Source organism: Alosa sapidissima, chromosome 10, assembly GCF_018492685.1.
Source record: "Alosa sapidissima isolate fAloSap1 chromosome 10, fAloSap1.pri, whole genome shotgun sequence".
Classification (NCBI taxonomy): Eukaryota; Metazoa; Chordata; class Actinopteri; order Clupeiformes; family Clupeidae; genus Alosa; species Alosa sapidissima.
The window spans coordinates 36,329,003-36,351,862 of record NC_055966.1 but is presented as its reverse complement, the minus strand read 5'-3'; the positions used below and the strand labels follow the sequence as shown (position 1 = coordinate 36,351,862).

Below are 22,860 nucleotides of genomic sequence, written 5' to 3'. Positions count from 1 at the left end.
ACACTGCATGTTAGGCTATATCAGTGTTTCCCAAACTTTTTTTCTGGGGACCCACTTTTTAAAAATGACAGACCATCACGACCCATTTCACTTCAAATCTACCCGGCAACCACCAATATTGTTTTAGGCCACAGGTTCTTCAACTTTTCTATGCCTCCCCCAACCATACATTGCTATAGGATCTAGATAGATAGATCCTGCTTTGAACACGGTTGTGTTGCATTTTAAGCACCATCAGCGTGAAAAGTTGGAAATGACTACTGAAAAGATACGTTTTAATGCGCATCCGAAAGTTTGGAGAAATTCTCGCATGTTGCGAATTCATCAGCATAGTAAGCTGTTCCTGTATTTCTAAAAAAATGTTGTAGGCTACGTTGCGCTCCATGACACTGTGGAAGTCAATTCCGATGTAAATAGCAAATAAGTCAAGTCGTTATACTGTATTGTTGTATTATATTATATTGTATAGTCGTGCATTTTAAATCAGAAATAAGAATGTGAGGAGATTGCTATTAAAAGTCTTGAAGGAGACATGGGACTGCATGAAGGTTATCACTGGCCTGAAGAAGAACAGCAGCTCTGTGGAGGGGGACCTGGACAGGGCGAACCAGTTGAACCACTTCTACAACAGGTTTGACTGCCCTGCTCCAGCTCCAATGGCGGTGGTCTGTCCACCATCCCCCACCCCCACACCCCCTCAATACCAGCGCAACACTCACCTCCATCATCACAGGCTATCGTACCCCCACCATCACTGGATTTTGCACCCCTCCCCCACATGGTGATCACGAACAATAAGTAGACAACGACCTCAGTCAACAGCCATCAGACACACAGATCCCAGATGCACCCCTCCCCCTCCCCTCCCCTTACACCCCTCACCATTACAACAGATCAAGTGACAGTCCAATTTAAGAGATTGCGCAGCAATAAAGCAGCTGGGCCTGACAGACTGTGCCCAAGGCTACTCAAGGCCTGTGCTGCTGAACTGGGGGAGCCACTGAAGCACATCTTCAATTTGAGCCTACACCTTGGACAAGTTCCAACACTGTGGAAGACATCATGTCTTAACCCTGTCCCTAAGAAGCCACACCCTAGTGAGCTTAATGACTACAGACCTGTCGCTCTTACATCACATGTGATGAAGACAATGGAGCGATTGGTCTTAGGTATGCTCAGACCCCAGGTACGCCATGCACTAGACCCGTTACAGTTTGCATACCAGGAGAAAGTGGGCGTGGACGATGCCATCATTTATCTTCTACACAGGACACATTCTCACCTAGACAAGGGGAAAAGTGCTGTGAGAATCATGCTCTTTGATTTTACTTTGAAGTGCTTTTCTTTGAAGTGCTTTTAACAGTGAGTGTCACCCACTCCACAGCACTATTGTTAAGCAGAAGAGCCTGATCAGCTGGAGACTTCGCTCACTGCCTTGCACAACTGACAGACTGAGAAAGTAATTTGTCCCCAGGGCCATTGAACTGTTCAATGCCTCACTTAAGGGAAGAGGAGAGATAGACTTCTCTGCATAGTCTGTCTGCCTCTTCACCCCCTCCATGTTTGGATACTGTCTGTCCACTAGCCACTTTTACCCCCCCCCCCCCCCTCCATGCCACAGCCGAACTGTGGCTATTCTTTAAATAGTTAAATATATAGATATATAGACCTTACTTTACTTTATGTCTGCATTGTTGTACTGTTGGACTTACTCATTTGCACTATCACCATGACCACTATCACCATTGCACTACCACCATGACACTCATTCACACAGAGCACCTTACCATACCTTACTATGCACAGAGAAACACAGGCTCAGTCCCTGCCTCAGTCATTGCAAGCGCCTCTGAATGATGTGGATCACCACTATGTGGATACTGTTTTTAGAATTGATTTAGATTAAGTGTTAGTTAGTATAATTTGTATTTTAGTATATTTAGCATATTCTTTATTATCCTTATTGCTTAGTTGTGTTTTTATATTATACTTTAATTACTCTTTCTGCTGTTAAAGAATGTGTTTGTGTTGTCTGTATGCTGCTGAGACCTTGAATTTCCCCTGGGGATCAATAAAGTATCTATCTATCTATCTATCTATCTATCTATCTAAGTTTAACCACCCCCCCCCCCCCTCTCTTACCGCCACTTCAGTGCACTGGTCTCGTTCCAGCTCTACGTTCTTTGCCGCGGTCCGCTGGGTCACAAGGTTTGCTATGAGTTCCTCTAGTTCTTTCTTCATTTGATCCCACTTGCTTTCGCTGTTGGACATCTCCATCAAGGTTTCAAGTAAGACATCTTTGGTATCTGTCAGCCTGTTTTCCTCAAAATTGATATATTTGGCCAGGCGTACCTCCTGCTCTCTTTTATTGTAGATAACAACAGTCAAGTACAAAATTCCTGCCATCAGCAGAGTAAAGCAAGTACCCGGGTAGTTCATGACACTGAGGTAATCCCATACAGATGTTACGCTTTCACTCGTATGTACCTTTTTAAATTATAGGATGGACCTCAAAATGGTGACGCATATCCTGAGAAATCGTTTCGTCTATGCAGACAGGTGTGTCTTCCTCCTTACGGAACTATCTTCGCCCAAAAACACCCAACACGTCAATGATCCCAGGAACTAGAAAAGATCGGACCGGATCGGAGCAGCGCCCCGTGGGAAGTATTCCAAGTCCAGCAAAAGGCTGATTGGGAGGCGTGATGGCTGGTAAGTTGATGGGGGACACCTGGAGCTGTCGCTAATGTCCGCAGTAGGCTTTTAGTGCAACTTGTAAACAAACACACGTGCTGAATTGCAATCAGGAAAACACTGCACATCGCCACCACAATCTTTGCTGTGTTCACACTCCATTAAATTTGTGTCATATAATCACACTGTGAACATGCCAACCAAGAAAAATAACACAAAGCCATACTGTCTCATCAGGCATAATAATCCCATCTGACATTAGGCTACCAGATATGCCAGATACACGGATTCTGAGTTTCCATGGGTGGAGTTTTATGGCGATAGAAAAGTGCCATAAAGCACTCGAGCGATAAAACATGCACACGGGCGTATTATATTATTTCACACTAGTAAATATTCACTGTGAGCGCGCAAATACTCTCTGTGCGCACGCACTCAGAGGAAACTGCTCCCCGAGCAAGGAAAAATATGCTGCGAGCGAGGAGGAATCTGACCAGCGCTCACTCGAAAATCACTCAGCTCTCTCGAAGTTGATTTCTGCTCGCGCAAAGTGAATTTCTGCTCTACTTGGGGGCGGTAACCAGGTTTGGTACTAGCTCTGCTGTGATTGGCCGTGTTTGAAGAGTGATTGACAGCCCTCCTCACTCGAAGAAGACAACCAGAGACGAATCTTCGAGACAGACAACAACGGCATCTGGCAGTGGGCAGAGGTTTCTTCAGGTAAGAATCCCGTTGCTGAATTCGGGCATTTGTGATGACCGAAAAACTGTGGCTTGTGTAAAATTTCATCTGAGTATGTTTCTGAGAAATATGTTAGTGTAGCTTAACTTCAACATTCGCAGGGCTCTCAAGTTTTGAGGACAGGCAAGAGTGACATTCCCCATCGACAATCCCCCCCGCCACCCCCCGTCGGAGGGTGTAATAATACTACAACATGTTGCTGTTATTAATATGCCTTTAGATGTCCCAGTGTAAAATGAGGTTGTTTCGTCCACTGCTCACGGCCCTCGAACCCGCCACCTCAACACACACCGGCATGGGAGTCGAGCAAGTCCAAGCTTCCAACTCAGCGGTTAGAGCTGTTCTTAAGGTTAGGGGTGTGAGGATTTACACGCGCAACTAGCATCACCAGCTAGCATACACCAGTCCCAGGTCGGTTACCAGTTGATTCAATATTAGTTGTGCAGAATAGCCCATCTTATACACACCGAATTGAAATAGAAATTGTAAAGATTTGTATTTTTTGTAATTATTCCATATTTAGTGTAGTCATATCAGAATATAAGTCACCTTTCATTTGAGGCCAAGATTATGCTTATAAGGGGTTCATATGCAGTAAGCATTTGATTGCCAGTATGCATTTTGGAGAACCCAAAGTCCTATGGGGAGTTATAGGGCATTTTACAAAATGCATGAACATACCTTGGCAAATAATAGTCTAAAGTGCTCATGTTGTCATTCTATATTGATCTACTTTTGCACACAGCATGACAAGACCTAATGCTAGGACTCAAATCATATCAAGTCAAGACCTAGAGAGCGCTGAAATGTGGTCAGTTCAAAGATGCTTGTTATCCGGTAGAAAAACAAAAGAATAATCTAGCCTTTGTAACTTTGTGTCAGTACATCACACAGTTATTCTAATTGTTTTCCAACAGTGTCTCAGCTTTCCAAAAGAGAGCAGGCATTTGATTATTGGCTAAAGTATGTAGGCGCAAATTGCAATGCCCTCCTAAGTCAAAATGGGGCAAAACATTTATAATTGCTCAGATTTGCAAAAGAAAAGATTTGACACATGGCACTGACAATTCAATAATGGGCCTTTTCACCACCTCTGAGCATCCACTAACCTGGACCTTTTAGGGGCTTTCCTCTCAGGGTGAATGAGAGGATGCTTAATTGCTTTTTACCCGACATTTTTTAATACAGATGCAATGATTAATGCATCCATGGCCAGGATATAATTATATAATATGACATGATTTTAAAAGTGACCTATAACAATAGGCTATGCAATCCACTTTAATTTGTTTAGTGCTAATAAAATGATTAAGCCTATTTGGAGAGAGAGATGTTTAGAATGTGACAATATGTCAGTCATCGTGTGAACGAAAGTATTACTATAGGCTACTTGTTCTGAGCAAGTGTCAGTGAACAGGCTGTGAAACTGTTGGCTAAGTTACAGACAGTCATGAACAACTGATGCTAATTATCTGGGAAACATTCTCTATAGCAGCAGTCACGTTGTCATTGTTTGTGTCAAACAAGTTGTGGATTTGTTGTAACATTAAAAGATGACTTACTCTCTGCTGAAACCATGAACTGATGCTCGCAGCTCCAAGGTGAACGAAACTTGGAAGAAGTAAGTAGGCTAACAGGTTCACGTTCAACAATTCCAGGATACACGTTTTTCATTGGTTGTTGCGTTAAATCTTACCCAGATACAATAGAGCTATTTTCTGATTGGCTATTGTGTAGCCCTCTCGTTATTTTTGATTGGCTAATAAGTGGCAGGCTCAACTCTTGGAGACGCGCTTGATTCCTGCCGGTTCCATAGTGAGAGCGGCGCGGCCAGAGACATTTTGGGCGCTGCGGCAGCATATTAAATATAAATAGTTTTTCTGCGTGAGAAATACAATGTGTGGCGGGAGAGCGTGACAAAAGACTGAAATGAGGGACTGTCACGCTCAATGCGTGACACTTGAGAGCCCTGCATTCGTCTTCTTTGTATAGTCTAGAACATTATTACTTAGTCTGTAATGTTAACCGCTAGCGACTAGCTAACGTTAACTTTAGTTAAGCTTAGAAGCTAGCTCCATGTCTGGCTGGCTGCTGGCAACAATTAGAAGGTCATTAGGCTAACTGAACTATTGTAAGGTGACCGTGCATATTCTGTTTGTTAAGTTAGAGAAAAAAACATTTCTGAGAAATATGTTCACAACATAGCATGGTCTTTCAACAAATGACAGTACAAACAGTAAAAGCGGAAATGTGAATCCAGTCTCTTGCAATCAAACTCCCATATACACTAAGGTGTAACCTACAATTTACAATAATTGTCATCAAAACTTTAGCCATAGGCCTAGTTTACATCAGAACATCCCCCCAGAGTACACGGTTATATTGACAACATGACTAAGCAATTTGACTGTCTTATCCGTACACAATAACACAAGGACTTGTCATTCTGACGGCACGGACATGTTCATTGACACAGATATTTACTTTTGAGAGATGAACTAAGGATTTTGAGCAACAAAGTGGCTTTTGTAAAATTGCAGGTGTTTTGCTATTTGTACAAATTGTTTTCAGAAATGCACTTACTGTTTTGCAAATGTCGAGGAGGATTCGAGAAATGTACCAAAGCGACTGAGAAAAACTATTATTTTCTAAAAATTGAACGAGAGTTTCACTTCAATAACAGAGTTGACGAATGATTAATCTACTGTTGGTGTATCCTCAATATTTTGTTCATATCTCACTGCCTTTCTAAAGTTTCCTGTCAGAGGAATTGACATCTCTCCGTGCAGGCTCCTTCATATTCAGTCTGTGTGAATTTTAAGCGGTTTTACAACAGTTAACAGAGTTGACAAGAACTTTGAGACAGACAAAAATGATATTTTTTTTTAAACTTAAATCTTGCATAATACAGAAATTAGACATTGTATATAACTGATGTTACAACAGTTCATAAATTAATCTCCAAAAAAGATCGTTAGACTTGATAACATCATGTTTTGTCAAGTTGAATGCATGAATCTGTAGTTAGAGACAGTCAATAATAAGAAGTGTATAAGTCATTTAGTTAATATTTTGTGGATAAATTGGGTCTAAAATAAATCTAAAGCATTGTAATTGGTGAAAGGTTGTTTTATAATAATAATTGTTCAAAATTAATTCCATAAAGATTTTTTTGTTGTTGATAATAACTAAATCTTTATCATGGAGATGCGAAATACCCCGAATTATAGAATGACCCATAACCACACCTACTGTATGGACACCTGTTTCTCCTATTGCATACAAATAAATGAGCCTGGAAACTACACAAGACTTCCTGGGTTGAACAACAGTTTTTACAGTCATTTACAGGCATCTACGGACAAACATGCATTTCATGCAACACAATGGCAGGGACATTGAAAAGAAAACCATGTGTGTATCCACCTTATTCCTGAGCCAAACAAGTATTCTGAAATCTGTTTTTCTATTTCCCGCCAAAGCTGTGTTGTATAGATTTCAAGTGGTTTCAAAGACAGTGTCTGAAGCATCCTAAGCCATGTAAAAGTAAAATTAATTCCATAAAGATTTTTTTTTTGATAATAACTAAATCTTTATCATGGAGATGCGAAATACCCCGAATTATAGAATGACCCATATGGATACAACAACATTACGATATCAGCCTGTCTGGCATCAAACACACAAGAGCAAAGCCCAGTGAGAAATGATTTTATCGTTTGAGTGGTGGTGAACATATCTCCATCACAGCAGACAGTAACTTGGCATCTTCATAACATGATAAACCCTAATAAGAAAACTACAGAATTCTGTTGTCTGTCTGTCTGTTCCTACTCAAACAGTAAACTTCCAGGCTTTTTTTTTTTTACAAGCGATAAGACCTGCTCAAAATGCTATTAAAAGTTTATGGGCCTTCAAAATGAGTTATTTTAAGGTGAAAAAAAAAAAACTCTTCAGGAGTCATTTATGCATCACATGACTCATTTGGGTTTTGAAGGGCCATGTGTCTTTACTGTTATATTTCAATTGTTTTCTTACCTTTTTACTTTAGAGTTTACTACCTGTTATAATCAGCCCATATGTCACCTCAATCTGATGAAATTTACGTTAGTTTTTTTCCCCTATCCTCCTCGTTGAGCACATAGGTTCTTGTAAAGTACTACTTCATTGCATTTGTAACCATTACCTTTTGACTAAATAGATTCTGTACGGCCATACCCCCCATTAACCCATGAGCTGGAGCTGAGATTGTGGACATTTATTTAGGGATATGGACACAGAAGCAGCACTCTGATTATTTTGCATGTGGGTCAATGGCCCACGAGCATTCAAAGTAGGTGAAGATCAAATGGAATACAGCCAAAATGTGTGCTTTGTTGATGCTGTCCATTGATGCAGAACTACATTTCCCTGGTCATCCTGTGCACACATAAAGATAACACTCCAACTGATTACCAGTCTTTAATTGTAAATGGATAAGCTCTAATGGAAAGAACACCTGTGTGTGTGCGTGTGTTTAGACTCTCTGCCGGTAGATGACTAGACCTCTCTGGCGGAGTTCTCTGCTGTACTGCTCCTCTTCCTGCTGCATGAGGGTTGACAGGGCAGCGCGTCGCACCTGCAGGAGGCGATTGAGCAGAGATAAACACGGACACGAGGATTCACGCTAGCCTATGCAACCACACCTACTGTATGGACACCTGTTTCTCCTATTGCATACAAATAAATGAGCCTGGAAACTACACAAGACTTCCTGGGTTGAACAGCAGTTTTTACAGTCATTTACAGGCATCTACGGACAAACATGCATTTCATGCAACACAATGGCAGGGACATTGAAAAGAAAACCATGTGTGTATCCGCCTTATTCCTGAGCCAAACAAGTATTCTGAAATCTGTTTTTCTATTTCCCGCCAAAGCTGTGTTGTATAGATTTCAAGTGGTTTCAAAGACAGTGTCTGAAGCATCCTAAGCCATGTAAAAGTAAAAACATACTTTTTCTGTCAGTCATATGTTATATCAAAATATCCCTGTTGAGTGCAAAGTGATATAAGTTGAAGAATATTCAAGTTAGCCTAATGAGTACTGTAGTTTGTGGTGTGTATGTTCAAGTTAAATGTGCCTGTAAATGTAATATCTCAATATTTTCTAATGAAAAATGTTGATCACAAAAAAAGTTAGCCTAATGAGACTGTTATTATGTAAACAGAATGCATGGAAGATGAAAACCAATACAGAAACAGGTTTCAGGAATACGGTGGACAGATATTAGGTACAAATAAATCAGCGCATCTTTTTACTTGTCTACACATCTTCAGAGTTATTACATCAAAACATGTTTATAAATTCTAAACCATAAAAAAGTTTAAAACTACAGCATGTGTCAATGTCAGTGTCCTCAATGTCCATTGTCAATGTCCTTTGAGGGCCCTACCGTGACTCAAAACCATGTCACCTCTGATCATGACATCATTTAAAGCTTGATTTCACAAGGCCGGGAGCACATGATGCTGATGCTGTAGCTATGTGGCTCGCCTCATGAGCAGCTGGCCAGGGAGTATAGGCATGTGGGCAATGCATTCATATGAGCAGCTGGCCAGGGAGTATACTGTAGGCATGTGGGCAATGCATTCATATGAGCAGCTGGCCAGGGAGTATACTGTAGGCATGTGGGCAATGCATTCATATGAGCAGCTGGCCAGGGAGTATACTGTAGGCATGTGGGCAATGCATTCATATGAGCAGCTGGCCAGGGAGTATAGGCATGTGGGCATTCATATTTCATGTCTATGTCTGGTCAGGCTCAGTGAGAACCGGGGAATCCGTTTAAATAATTGTCTGAAATCGGCTGGACAAGTTATGTAAATGTATTGTCAGATGGGGACAGATACAGGGGTAAGGAGGCAAGGGTAAACACCAAGGGTTAGCCTGGCCCACAGTGGTAAGGTAAATACATTTTAATAGCATGTGTGGTCCACATGCTCGTGAAATGGAGCCAGATGGTTATTTAACAACATGTTATATTCTAGTTTGCATCAGGAACTAAAACGTCACACCTTCACGTCACTCCCATCTCCGTCGTTGGTCTAGAATTGACGGCATTATTTACAGTTTATTTATTATTTACAGAAAATTTCATATGATGATGCACCATTCCACAATGGTTTATCTTCTATATCATCAAGGTATTTAATCGACTAAACATAGTCTATATAGCCTTATCTCGAAGCTTTAGGCTTATGTCATTTTGTACAGACAACGAGTGGCAGACAGAGCGTGATGTCACTTATAGGCTACCAGAGATTATTTTTGAGTCATATTGTTGCAAATTTCAGATCATTCCACAAATAATCTGGCTTCTCTATCATCAAGTTATTCAATAGGCTAAACATATAGAATTAACTCAAAACAGTTGTTAGGCTTGTCATTTAAATCTGTAAACAATTTTACATGCCATTCTTAAATTCTACTCACTGCATTATAATATCATTATATATGTATTATAACATCATATTCAGTATTCATTATTGAATGCTTAGCTAGAATGATGTTTTTCCTATCATCCTATGTTTTAAAGCAGGCCTACCTGTGGGCAGGTAATTGGGTTATGGGTTTTCTACAGGAATAGCATGTTTGTACAGGCACTGAACTAGTCACTAACAACTACAGCTCACACTCATGCCAAGTGGTGGTAGTATTGATGAACATTCCAGTACTGTTTGCCATTGTGTGTATGCTTCTCTGCTTGAAACCCCTAACAAACATGCAAAATATCTGCCAACATTTTCATACCCACTGCCAAGTCAAATTTGGCTCAGCAAATCCCTAAGATAGATAGATAGATAGATAGATAGATAGATACTTTATTGATCCTTAAGCCAAAGGTGTTAGTGGTGCGGTGCTGTGTGTGCTGTGCTGCTGTTCACAAGAAAGTGGTTTTGTAATTCTGATTCAAATGGCCTGCATGGTGGTGGTTTTGGAATTGTAATTCTGATTACGGGGCAGCCGTGGCCTACTGGTTAGCGCTTCGGACTTGTAACCGGAGGGTTGCCGGTTTGAACCCCGACCAGTAGGCTCGGCTGAAGTGCCCTTGAGCAAGGCACCTAACCCCTCACTGCTCCCTGAGCACAGCTGTTGTTGCAGGCAGCTCACTGCGTCGGGATTAGTGTTTGCTTCACCTCACTGTGTGTTCACTGTGTGCTGAGTGTGTTTCACTAATTCACGGATTGGGATAAATGCAGAGACCAAATTTCCCTCACGGGATCAAGAGAGTATATATACTTTATACTATACTTGTAATTCTGATTCAAATGTCCTGCATGGTGGTGGCTTTGGTGGCGTCTGTGTGCTTTTGTTCATTGTATTGTAGGGACTACAGAACAGGGGAGATGAGTCAGCATGGTCCCTATGCCTATGCATTCACCCCCTCCCATCATACACTCTTCTTTATTCATGTCTGCACAGAGCGCGCACACACACACACACGCACGCACACACACAGCACAAACACACACGCACGCACGCACACACACACACACACACACACACACAGCGCGCGCACACACACAGAGACACACACACAGCATAGTTTAAATGAGAGGCATCTAGAAGGCAGAGCAAAAACCAGCTCAGTGGCAACAGTGGGTAACAAAACAAGTATAGTAAAGCACTCATAGCACAGCTCATAGACCTTTTTTGTTTTTCTAAAAGGAAGATCTGAATTTGCCAACGACTATCTTGAGTATTGAATGTCTCCGAGCCACATGGACTTAAATATTCTTTTGTAAGACACACAGCAGGACTCTCACCTATAAAGAAATATCAAATAACTGGCACCCAGCTTGCAGTGTGCAATTTGTTGAATGAGGATACTAACTCAGAGTGGATATATCAAAACCTAATGCTCAGGGTGAGGTAAATTTCTTATATGGATGAACCCACAAGCCCAAACTAGAATTCACAAATGACAGGGTCACAGATTAGAAAGAGCAGAGATGTAAAGGTCTGGCTTCAGAGAGTAAAAGTCCTGCCATGTATTGATTCTACCTCTGCACTTAAAGGTTGTATCAGCGATAGCGGCAGGGTTCCTACACATTTTCCATTTCAAAATTCCATACGTTTTCCATACTCAAATGTTCAAACTTCTCGGTAGATTTTTCTGACCATATTCTAGACATTGTCAATGGAGTGTTCTACTAGCATTGTGAAGAGCTGTATAATAATGTTTATTATAAACTTGTTAGCCCTCAGAAAACACTTGCCCATTGTTGGATACTTTTCGATGGGGAAGTGCTGTGTTGGAAGGTGCACTCACATTTGATACAGTATACTACATATGTTGGAGACTAGTGCACTGCTGGCAGAGGCCTCAGAAATCACCGTAAACAGTATTATTTGTTTGTAATAACAGTTTATCAGATAATGCAGTATCCATGTCTTGGTAACTTTTACAAAATCAAAAAAGTCTACCAGTGTTTTAGCCGAAAATAGCAGAGCTAGGTATAGGGCACGTGCATAGAACTGGGGTTTTCGATTTGGTTTTGGTATCAGGGTCCCCTTGTGGGAGAGATTTTTTTCTGAGGACCTCCATTCAATTGTATCTTGATTATGTGGACTGACAACTTAAGCTACACAACAGTAGGAATGGTTCATTATGACCCGAGTGAAGTGATTAGTACTGCAGATGCAATAGTCTGGAAACACAAATATTTCTCCATACCCTTGTTTCTTTTTTCCATACTTATCCAGACCTGGAAATTACTAAAATCAAATTCCATACTTTTCCAGGTTTTCCATACTGCGTAGGAACCCTGTAGCGGGGATACGTCACTTCTGTTGACATTCAAACAAAACAGAGAGCCCGCTCGCTATTCCCTCCCCCTCCCTCCCGTGCAATTAAAACTCTCCTAAACGCTCATCTCGTCTGTTATTGGTTAAAACACTTTATTTTGCTTTTGAGGGGTTGCCAACCCCTGTTGGTAGCAATTGTTTTTTGTGTACAGATCTCGGATCCTAGGCTGCTTACAGAGACACGTTTTTTTGATGGCCTGCTTATGGGGCAGGCAGCTAGCGGATCGTTAGGAAAGATTAGATGAATGTGATAATTTATGTTTATGTTTATGAGTGGCCACAGTGGTGGCATAAAGCAGGCCTTCTCACCAGCGTGAGCGCTTGGAGAGCCAACTGGTTCTCTCTTTGCTGCCTCAGCTCGCGTAGCTTCATGCCTTTGGCTGAGGAGGACTGGGTGGCACATTCAAACTCAGCCCTCAGCACAACTTTCCTGATGCTGGAAGCATAAAAGATTGACAGAGAACTTAGCCTATAAGGAACATGATTTGGACAGTACATTAGAAACTGTACATCAGTAGATCCACAAATTATTACACATTTTTTTTAAATTATTATTTGTATAACTGTCTCTGACATTGACTATGAAATGTTTGTAAGTCTATTTATTTGAGCTCACCAGACAGACTACAAATGGATATGGTAGAGCTCATAAAGGAGTGTGGAAGATAGGTATGCAAAGACTTATTTAACATAGTCTTCATACAGTAGGCTATGCATATGAAATTTTATTTTCATGTGCACACATTTATGTAACTGTTATAACCGGTTATAACTAGTTCTACATCCAAAGCTAATATGATCATTCATTATCCCGAAGTAGACACTCAGACTCACCTCTCCAGTTCTGCAATTCTCCCTGTCATTTCCTCATCTTTCTGTGAGAATTACAACCAAAACAAAGCTTTTAAAAAAATCTGACTACTGTAGCCTTCTATTCCTTTGGTCCCTCAACATCCTAAGAAAAAGTAGGCTTTGCCCAGTCTTTAGCCAAAGCATAGGCCTAGTTCCTGATAGGAATGGATGGATGGAGTTAATCATCGTTAACGTTATTTGGCTAAGGAAACGATTGTAGGCTAATCCAGGTAAGGTTTACTAATTTAGCAACGTTAAATTAACATTAATTAGCCTAACGTTACTGAGTCGTGACATAAACCTCAGCTCAGGCAAGCTTCCCAATACAATGTCGCCTTAGCTGCTACATTAACTGTTAAACTGTTGTCATTTTAAAAATTCAGCCACCTAACGTTATTACCTTAATTCTGTCCCTTTCTCCTTGCACAAGTTTGTTTTTAGAACGACGCTCTGTTCCAAACATCCTTATTTCAATCCGTTTTCAGTCGTATTAACTAAAAATGACTCAACTTCTAAATGAAAACTTCCCTGGTGTGTGGCTACTGGCTAGCTTTTCATCATTATAAATTAATCATGATGTTGGCATAACAACGTGGTTACTACGTTACTGAGTGGCGAAGTCCCGCCACTCAGTCTTTCAAAAAATTATTAACGGGAGTTAATGGAGAGATAACAATTATTTTTTGGTCCAGTTTGAATTGTGCAACGAATTTCACATATGATGTGTGTGAATTTAAAAGATAATTTTTCACGTCAAGAAAGTACTGTTGTTCGATAGACTTATGTTGGTTTTGTGCAAATCCACTCAGTGGACTACATCTCTCGTCTCGAACGATGTACGTCACCAACGTAATGAAACATAGACTGTATATATAGAACAGACGGCACACTGTCCAGTTCTATATATACAGTCTATGTAATGAAACGATAAGAGCTGTTATGCTAGTTAACGGTTGCATCTTGCTGCCTGCTATGTCACTTAACAGTATGTAATGTACAGTCTATGGACGAATACAACTTACCTGATGTGTTTAATCCTCTGACTCATGATATTTTCTTCGGCAAGGAAAGCCCAATTAAGACCTGTTGCTGGTATGCTTGTATAATCTAGTGTGGCTGTGAATGAGCTAACGTCACTAGCGCGACAGATGGGTAGGTTTGTAGTCGTTGGAACTACGATGTTGTAATTAAATAGTTACGAAACAAACTGCAAATGTCTTTACATGAAAAATTGTCTTTAAAATTGACAAACATCATATGGGTAATTCAAGGCACAAGTCAACCGGGACCAGAAAATAATTTCTTTTTCGCCATAGACTGCCGTTCAAATTTTTTTGAAAGATAGGTCCCATGGAGGCAAACGGAAGGGGCGGGACTTCGCCACTCTGCCTACCGGAAATTGTCAGTAAACCAATTCACTACACCACCAATCAGAGTAGTGAATTTAAGCCATGTGACTGTGTTACACATGTTTTTCTGTGGCAACCCGGAAACCTGTCATCTCCTCATGTCACTTTACCATTGAATGTCATGTTATCTTTTTCAAGACACAGGCGTTGAAAACGTGTCAAAATGTTTGCACGTACTGTTTGGAGGAAAATGTGTTCTTTCTTCTAGCAGAACAACAGATGTATGCCAGTCATCTAGCCAACCTTCACCGGCAAACCAACATTCAAGAGTATGACGAGATATTAGATAACCGGTTACTAGCATCATAATAATTAAGTAGGGTTTGTGTGTGTGACGAGTGGCGTTTGTTTGATCTTAAACTCATCACAGGAAAGAAGCTCTCTTTTTCTAGACCCAGACACCTCGAAGGATCAATAGCAAAGGTGCCTGTCGGCATGATGATACGACAAGGTTTTCAAGTGGTACGAGGACTTCATCGACATGGAATGAAATGGAGTGGACTCGCCGGTCGGCAGCCGATCAACCGGGTGCCTGTATCTCAGTCTATGGGTGTGGGTGTTCGTGTTCTGACGGTAAAGTGAACATTTATGCCACTTGTTTCGATCATTAATTTGTCATTTGTCGCAGTTGTCTTGACCTTTACCCATCTCTGTTCTCATACGCGTGGCCTTAACTTTTGCACATCTCCATAGAACTTTTTATTTATTATTTTTGATTTCCCCTCCATCTACCCATGTCCTTGATTGCCTAGCCTTTCTGCCCCCCCCCCATCCCCATCCCCATCCCCAACACACATACAAAAAACACACACACACTTACATCATCACTGTCATCACCTCACATACATACAGCACACTGCTTGCTACAGTAAGCCTCCTCTACATACTTGCTGCACACTGCCCCCCCTCCCTACATACACAGCACATTGTCTTCAGGATCTTCTCCAACACACATCCTCTACATACTTACACCTACCTACCCACACACACACTACACACACACACACACACACACACACAGTCACTGCTCTGCTCCACTCCCCTCCCGCCCACACACACACATCTTCACTGTCATCACTCACATACATCATACATACAGTACTCTGCTTGCAATAGTAAGTCCCTTCACCATACTTCCAGTACACTGCACCCCCCCCCCCCCCTCTCCCCTACATACACAGCACATTATTTAATCGGGAAGCTTCTCCAACACACATTCCCAACATACTTACAGCACACTGCCCCCCCCCCCCCCCCCGCCAATACACAGCACACTGTCTCATGAGGAAGCTTCTCCATATTGCATACTGCCCTCTCCCCACATACACAGCACACTATCCCATCTCCCTTGTCATCCCCCCAACACACACACCAAGACCCCTGGCAGTTGGGTTAGCCCCTTGAGCCGTGGATCTGCCCAAGGTTTCTTCCTTTGTAAGGGAGTTTTTCCTTGCCCCTGTTGCTCTTGGGTGCTCCTTGTTGGTGCCCCCCCCCATCCCAATCACCCCCCCACCTATGTTATGCAGCCCTTGCCACTTAATCTACTAAACCCCTCTTCTACTGCACTTTTTACCCCCCCATAAATGCACAAATAGGCTGACACCAGACATAATTTCACTGCATTTCTTACTTCCAGTAACTATATGCATGTGACAATAAACTTCCTTGTATCCTTGCCTTACCTTATAGTGGTGATGTGATGCCTCAAAGTTGTCTCAAATAGTTATAATAGCCTAGATTGTCTATGTGTTATATTAGACTACATACTGTTTACTCGAGTCTGTTTTAAAACACATGATGTACAAGTGTTTACATTGCACCTGTAATGTACCCTGTTGGCCAGCAGATGTCGTCATGGCCTTTCTCGTCGCCTCCACGGGACTACAGCCTGCCCAATGATTCCTGGAGTCCAGAGATGCGAAACTTATATGACCACTACAACGCGCTATGTGAAGTTGAGGAGGAAGGACAGAAGAAGAGGGGACCATGGAGGAGGCTACCCAGTTACAATCGCACTCTTAAATATGCCACTGGTAAGCAGTCACACTGAAAATCTCACACACACATTTGTACAGTGCAACCTGAATGTTTTCAGACCCCTTCAAGTTTCCCACATTTTGTTATATATCAGACTCATCTCAAAATAGATTGAATTATTTTTTAATTTTTCTCATCAATCTACACAAAATGCTCCAATACGCCACAAAAAGCAGGTGTTTGGAGTGTTTTGTAAATCTATAAAAAATAAAAGACATCCCATTTGCAAGTTTTCAGACCCTTTGTTATGAGGTCTTACAGTTGAGCTCTGGTGCATCCTACTTCTATCAATGGTCCTTGAGATTCCTCTAGAACTTGATTGCCTAAATTAATTCAATGGACATTATTAGGAGAGGCACACCTCTGTCTATAAGGTCTGACAGTTGATGGTGTATGTCAGAGTGAAAACCAAGCAACAGGTTGAAAGAATTGTCTGTAGACCTGCGAGACAGGGTTGTGGGAAGACAGATCTGGTGAAGGAGACTAGAACATTTCTGCAGCACTGAAAGTGCTCTAGAGCACGGTATCCTCCATCATTCTCAAATAGAAAAGATTTGGAACAACCATAGTCTTCCTAGATCTGGCCTTCCAGCCAAACTGAGTAATGGGGACAAAGGGCCTGTGTTAGACAGGTAACCAAGGACCCAATGGTCACTATGAGTGAGATCCAGAGTTTAGTGAGGATGAGAGAAGCTTACAGAAGGACCACTCAATGACATGACCATGACACACTCAAGGCCTCCAGTCAGCTCTTTGTCCGTCCTCTCCCCTCCAGGTGGCCAGTGTCTCAGTAAGGTCCTACAGGCCAAAGCCAGGCTCTTCACTCGGAACACTGAAGAACCGGGAGCGAGCTTTGAGTATGTGGTCTTCCTCAACAAACAAGAGAAGAGCTGTGTGTGCATCTTCCAAGCTGGACATCTTTTGGAGGGACCCCCAGGGTAAGGACTGACCCCTAATAAGGAATGACCGAGTAGCACATTACTACACATTTATAGTATTTATGGAATTTAGCTTACAGGATATGATCATTACAATAGTTAAAATGAACAGTAAGCAGTTTTAAATAAAAGAAGTTGGTAAGCCTACATTTAGCAAAAGTATTTTTGAAGTACATAAAAAGTATAAGGATGTGTAACCAGGTTGTGAGAGGAGTGTAGTGACCAATAGTGGCCATGACCATTGTGTTATTGTAAATGCTATTGTGCATTGTGCTATTTGTGAATACTATTGTGTGACTACCGTTATTGATTCAACCACTAGGCATGTCCATGGTGGAGCGATCGCCACCATCATAGACTCTGTCACTGGAACAATCGCAACCTACCTGGCTGGGCCAGTCATGACGGCTAACCTCAACATCAATTACCGCAGGTAACTTACAGGGGAACGCAGGTGCTTCAGTTCCACCTTTGCTATGGTCTCAGGAAATGCTAAATGCATTCTCTTTATACATTGCACTTAGTCATTTGATGTTCCTCTCCAAAGTGGTTTACAAATGTGGTAGCACAAGTAAATAATCTATGGGAAGGAAAGAATGTTCTGGATAACCATCTCACTTGTATTACGAGAATTGTGAGCTGAACCGATCGTTACCCACCAAAGAGGTTATGTTTTCACCTGTGTCTATTTGTTTGTTGGCAGTATGGTGCAGCAACTACTGGCTGGCTTTCTACCAACCTTGGTGGTGGGATTGGGCTTTGGCCAGGGATGAACCTAATCAGATTTCGAATGAATCTAGGATTCTGTTTTCATTACTTTCTTAACTATGCGAGGGGACGGCAATTCTAGCGTTGTCATTAGTTTCCCAGGGAATAATGCATGCATTGAAATGATCACACACATACAGTACTAACCAATCAACCAAAAACACATACAGTTAAACAATTACTCATACCCCTGGCAAATATTGATACTGTATAATATTGATTTTCTCTTGACTTGATATGTTTGTTCTGAATGAAAATGACACTGCCACATGCTAAAATGTTGTAAGACAATGTGGGAGAAACATGGAATCAAAAAAAGAAGCGATTTTATCTTTTTTAACATTTTTATGAAAAATCTTTATTTGCATTCACAGATCTCAAAACGTTTTTTTTTTATAATACCTACCAAGCCTCTCTATGCCTCCACAATGATTCTAGACTGCACCTTTTTAGCAGCAATCCAGGTTTTGAGGCAGGAATGATTCTTTGCCATCACTCTGGCCTTGTGCTCACTTTTTGACAGATTGAGATCTGGACTATGACTGGGCCACTCTAAAATGTTGGTATTGTTCTCGTTAACCATTTATTTCATTGTTTGGCTGTATGTTTTGGATCATTGTGTGGTTTAATGGTCCAATGATGCCTATTGGAGCAGGTCTCTCGGCAGACTGCCTGATCTGTTCCTCCAGAGTCTTAATGTAGCCCCTTGTTTTAGTGTTACCGTGTACTTTGAGAAGGCCATCTGGCAGTGTCATTTTCAATCAGAACAAACATATTGGTCAAGAGAAATTAAAGAGAAACATTAAATCAATATTCGCCATGGGTATGAATAATTTAGTTCCTAACTGTAGACATGGGTGGACCTTAAAATCTGGCATATATAGGGTGTTGACATTTAATTTAAGGTCATTATTGTGCCTTGGTGAAGGTATGTGCTCTAAAGTGCCATTCTGGGCTATGTAGATTTAGTTTTAGTCGAAATAAAACATTTTTTTTTCTTTTTCACTTTTAACACAAGAGTTCTGTAAGAGGAGGCTCATCAGTTATTTTCATCTTAAACTTGTTGTGTATAATCTAGACATTCAGTTAAGTTCAAAGTTGTTCATATCCATGCAAACATTTAAATTATGTTTTTTATTTGACTAATATGTTTCAAAAGTTTGACCACCCATTAATAGACCCTAGGTAGTGTTTACACCGGACCATCGCTTCAAGTTGTAAAAAAATACTCCATAGGTTGCAGTGCCTCTCTGTCCTTAGAGAACATTTCAAAACTGATCCACACAAGCAACCTCTAGAAAGCAACCAGTTTGCAACAGTACTGTATCATTAAGCTCTTGTTTTGTGAATAAATTCTGCTATGCTGATGGCCTTCTCTCCTTTACACTGCTCTCATCAGTAGGTTGTTTTGGTGTTGTGTGCGCACTTTCTCGTTGGTATATTTGCTTGTGTGGCGGGTTTCTCTGACGATGACCTTTTGTCTTTCCAGCCCCATCTCTCTGGGCAGTGTAGTGTTGGTGCGCAGTGCGCTGGAGAAGACCGAGGGCCGCAAAACCCTCATTTCCTGTCAGGTTACCAGCGCAGATGGAGCCAGGCTGCACACAGAGGCCACAGGTATGGAGCATGCAGTCCTGCTTATCTCTCAATGATGATGGTTCTTCGCACGCACGCACGCACACACATTCCTACATACACACACACACACACACACACACACACACACACACACACACACACATAAACATGCACTTATTCACACACTCATAAACACCCACTCATGAACACACACACACTCATACTCATACATACATGCATACACACACACACACACACACACACACACACACACACACACACACACACACACACACATACGCACACATGCACTTTCTCACACTCATAAACACACACTCATAAACACACACTCATATACTCATAGTGGTCACTCCCACTCATGCTTCTACGTTCAGTGTAGTGGCTACACTTTTGCTTTAACGCCGTTGTGAGCGGTCCGAAGTTCTGCGTCTCCTGTGTCTGCATAGCTCTAGACTGCCATGTTGAAATATTAATGTTATTTGTTTGGCCCTTTCTTGCTTAGATTTTGTAAAAGTTATGGAGATTATAACCAAAATATGTCTTGGTTTATTTGCAAAGCTTATGCCAGCTAAAATCAGTTGCATTGTTTTTTTGTTTTTTATTCAGGGCAGAAGTTCAGATTACATTATGTGCTTACATAATTGCAAAAGGGTTTTGGACATTGGAGAACCCTTTTGCAATTATGTAAGCGCATAATGTAATCTGAACTTCTGCCCTGAATAAAAAACAATCATCAATGATCTCAGCTGGTATTCCGTCTATAATGGAGTGGAATGACCCCAAACTTTTGACTGGTAGTGTACACTCACACACACACACACACTTACACTTATCATGTTGTGGACTCCCCTAAATGCTAAACATGTATGGACTTATCATGTTTCTCTCATATGTTTATCTGAAATGGCCCACACACACACACACACACACACACACACACACACACACACACACACACACACACACACACACACACCCTGCGTTGTGGTTGATTACAGTATGTTCTGAGCACTTCCACTGTATCTGGGACCCGCGGTCTAGTGCTGTGCACAGTGAGGTTTTTCCGTTGCCATTTTATTTATGTGTGTCCATTCTGCTCCATTTTCATGCTTTTCCAGATAAACACCACATCTTGACTGCACTGTGTGTGTGTGTGTGCGTGTGTTTCTTTTCACAGGGTTATTTGTGGCAATCAATGTGGGCCACCTATTTGGAACGTGATGTGCGAACCGAACAACCTGTGCCACAAAAAGAAAACGGAAAAAAACTGTGGAAACTCACCTTGCAGCCGAAGCCGGAGACGACATGAGTGGTGGTGTGTTTGTATGAGAGCATAGTTATTATGTCGCTCTGTGCAATAGTTATTAGGTCGCTCTGCGCAATAGTTATTATGTCGCTCTGTGCAATAGTTATTATGTCGCTCTGTGCAGTGTCTGCCAGTATGTGAATTTCATTTAATTTAATTTGTTACGAGGAAGGGAAGGATTGACCAGTCCAACTAACATTTTACCTCTGAGTTGTTGGAGACATGCCTGACGTTCACCCCCAAACTGTCCAACACATGTTCTTTTATGGTATTGTCATGCAGCACAGTGTACTGAACTCAGCTTCTCAAGCTCTCATTTTCTCCACATGTCCTTGTTTTCCTTCACTGGCAGACACTTCTTTTTTGCATCTTTCCAATTTTGCATTTAAAAAAAAAAAAAAAAAAAATCTCCCTCCTCCTTCTCCATAACCCCTTTGTTTGTTGTTCATCCTACCTCTGATGTTACAAGGAACATATAAGGCTGTTCTCTATTTAGTTTTTATCTGTAAGTCTGGATATTTATGAACAAACTATTTATTCTCAAGTAACAGTTATTAATACACCATAGATTTTAACATTTATTTTATTTTGAATATAATATTTTACGGTGTGGCCTTCTGATGATCCATAACTGACAGTGTTTTACAGATAATGTTCAATGCAACAGTGGGGAGTCAATAAATATTTCTGGAAAATTCTCTTTTGTGCAAAACATTTCTGTGACTGCAATGTCAGTTTTCGCTTGTTGTTAAAGAAACGCTAAAATAGTGTGACTAGAAACAACAAATGGACCGTGGACCAGCATCTAGCAGTGAGAGATTAGAGGGAGCAAACTTTGTTTGGCTTGATCTTGTAAATTGCAGTCATTTGTTGAAAGAGCTCATGGCAGCACAGCTATCTGAAGTTGTGAACATTTGATTCCCATGTCATAAGGTCAGAACTGCTATGCTAGGAGCGATGACTTTATGCAGGTGTGACCTAAATTCACACCTGTGTTTTGGACATTAGTGTGGGTTTTGCTGGGGGTTTGCTGACATTTTCACCTGGTATTTCACAAGTCCAACATTACTTTCACAAAATCAAATGTTTAATTCACAGAAAAAAATAAGGTTGTTTTGATCCTTTGCGTCTTACCCCGTTTTTTATTTTTATATACCTCTGTTTTTACCGAAATGAAGCAAGTGACTTTGATTTTTTTATTTTATTTTTTTATTTGGAAGCTGTTAATTACCTAATGTGTTTATTCAGTTTACTTGCAGAAAGGTAAACGGAGTTGCATTTGAATCTCAATAGTGAAACCTCTGGGCTGCATATCTGGCCTTTTTTATGTAAGGGGTGTAGGCCTAGGTGATGGAAAGCCTATTAAATTATTACTCCTTTTTTATTAACTTTGAAACAATGAGAATTGGAACTGAAATCCTGCATACATAGGCTACGGTGTTTGCTACAGTAATTTACAGTTGGCAATAGTTCGTATTCTTTTTGGATACAGTATATGTGTGATCATGACAGACTGAACGAGTCCAGGATACTCCTCGAAAATAGCGAGACCTTGAGTCATCTCACATTTTATTAATTCTCCATTTTCTCCATGCTACTATTAAGGAAACTATCGACATTTGCATCTTTCAAATGTATTATATCAAAAGCATAAGACATGATTCAATTG

General features: G+C 41.1%; 1 protein-coding gene across 3 annotated transcripts; it reads left to right on the top strand.

Annotated features, from left to right (window-relative positions):
• The first annotated feature begins 3,332 nt into the window (after positions 1-3,332).
• Positions 3,333-21,137, top strand: them4 (thioesterase superfamily member 4). Of its 3 annotated transcripts, none has more exons than XM_042106825.1 (7): positions 3,333-3,414; positions 14,939-15,119; positions 16,393-16,579; positions 17,359-17,521; positions 17,844-17,954; positions 19,779-19,903; positions 21,063-21,137. In XM_042106825.1, exons 2-7 carry the CDS (start codon positions 14,982-14,984, stop codon positions 21,104-21,106), a joined length of 768 nt encoding a protein of 255 aa, XP_041962759.1. In that variant the 5' UTR covers positions 3,333-3,414; positions 14,939-14,981; the 3' UTR covers positions 21,107-21,137. The 3 variants fall into 3 exon arrangements, with proteins under 3 accessions (XP_041962759.1, XP_041962757.1, XP_041962758.1); XM_042106823.1 differs by lacking the exon at positions 3,333-3,414 and adding an exon at positions 14,523-14,815; XM_042106824.1 differs by lacking the exon at positions 3,333-3,414 and adding an exon at positions 14,528-14,815 and having other exon boundaries at positions 14,917-15,119.
• Positions 21,138-22,860: the final 1,723 nt, after the last annotated feature.

Bases quoted from the DNA above. Each gene is read 5' to 3' on its own strand.
- them4 (XM_042106823.1), top strand. From the start codon at position 14,766: ATGTATGCCAGTCATCTAGCCAACCTTCACCGGCAAACCAACATTCAA. The intron at 15,120-16,392 runs GTAAAGTGAACA...GTTGGCCAGCAG, and splicing joins TGGGTGTTCGTGTTCTGACG to ATGTCGTCATGGCCTTTCTC. The intron at 16,580-17,358 runs GTAAGCAGTCAC...TCTCCCCTCCAG, and splicing joins CACTCTTAAATATGCCACTG to GTGGCCAGTGTCTCAGTAAG.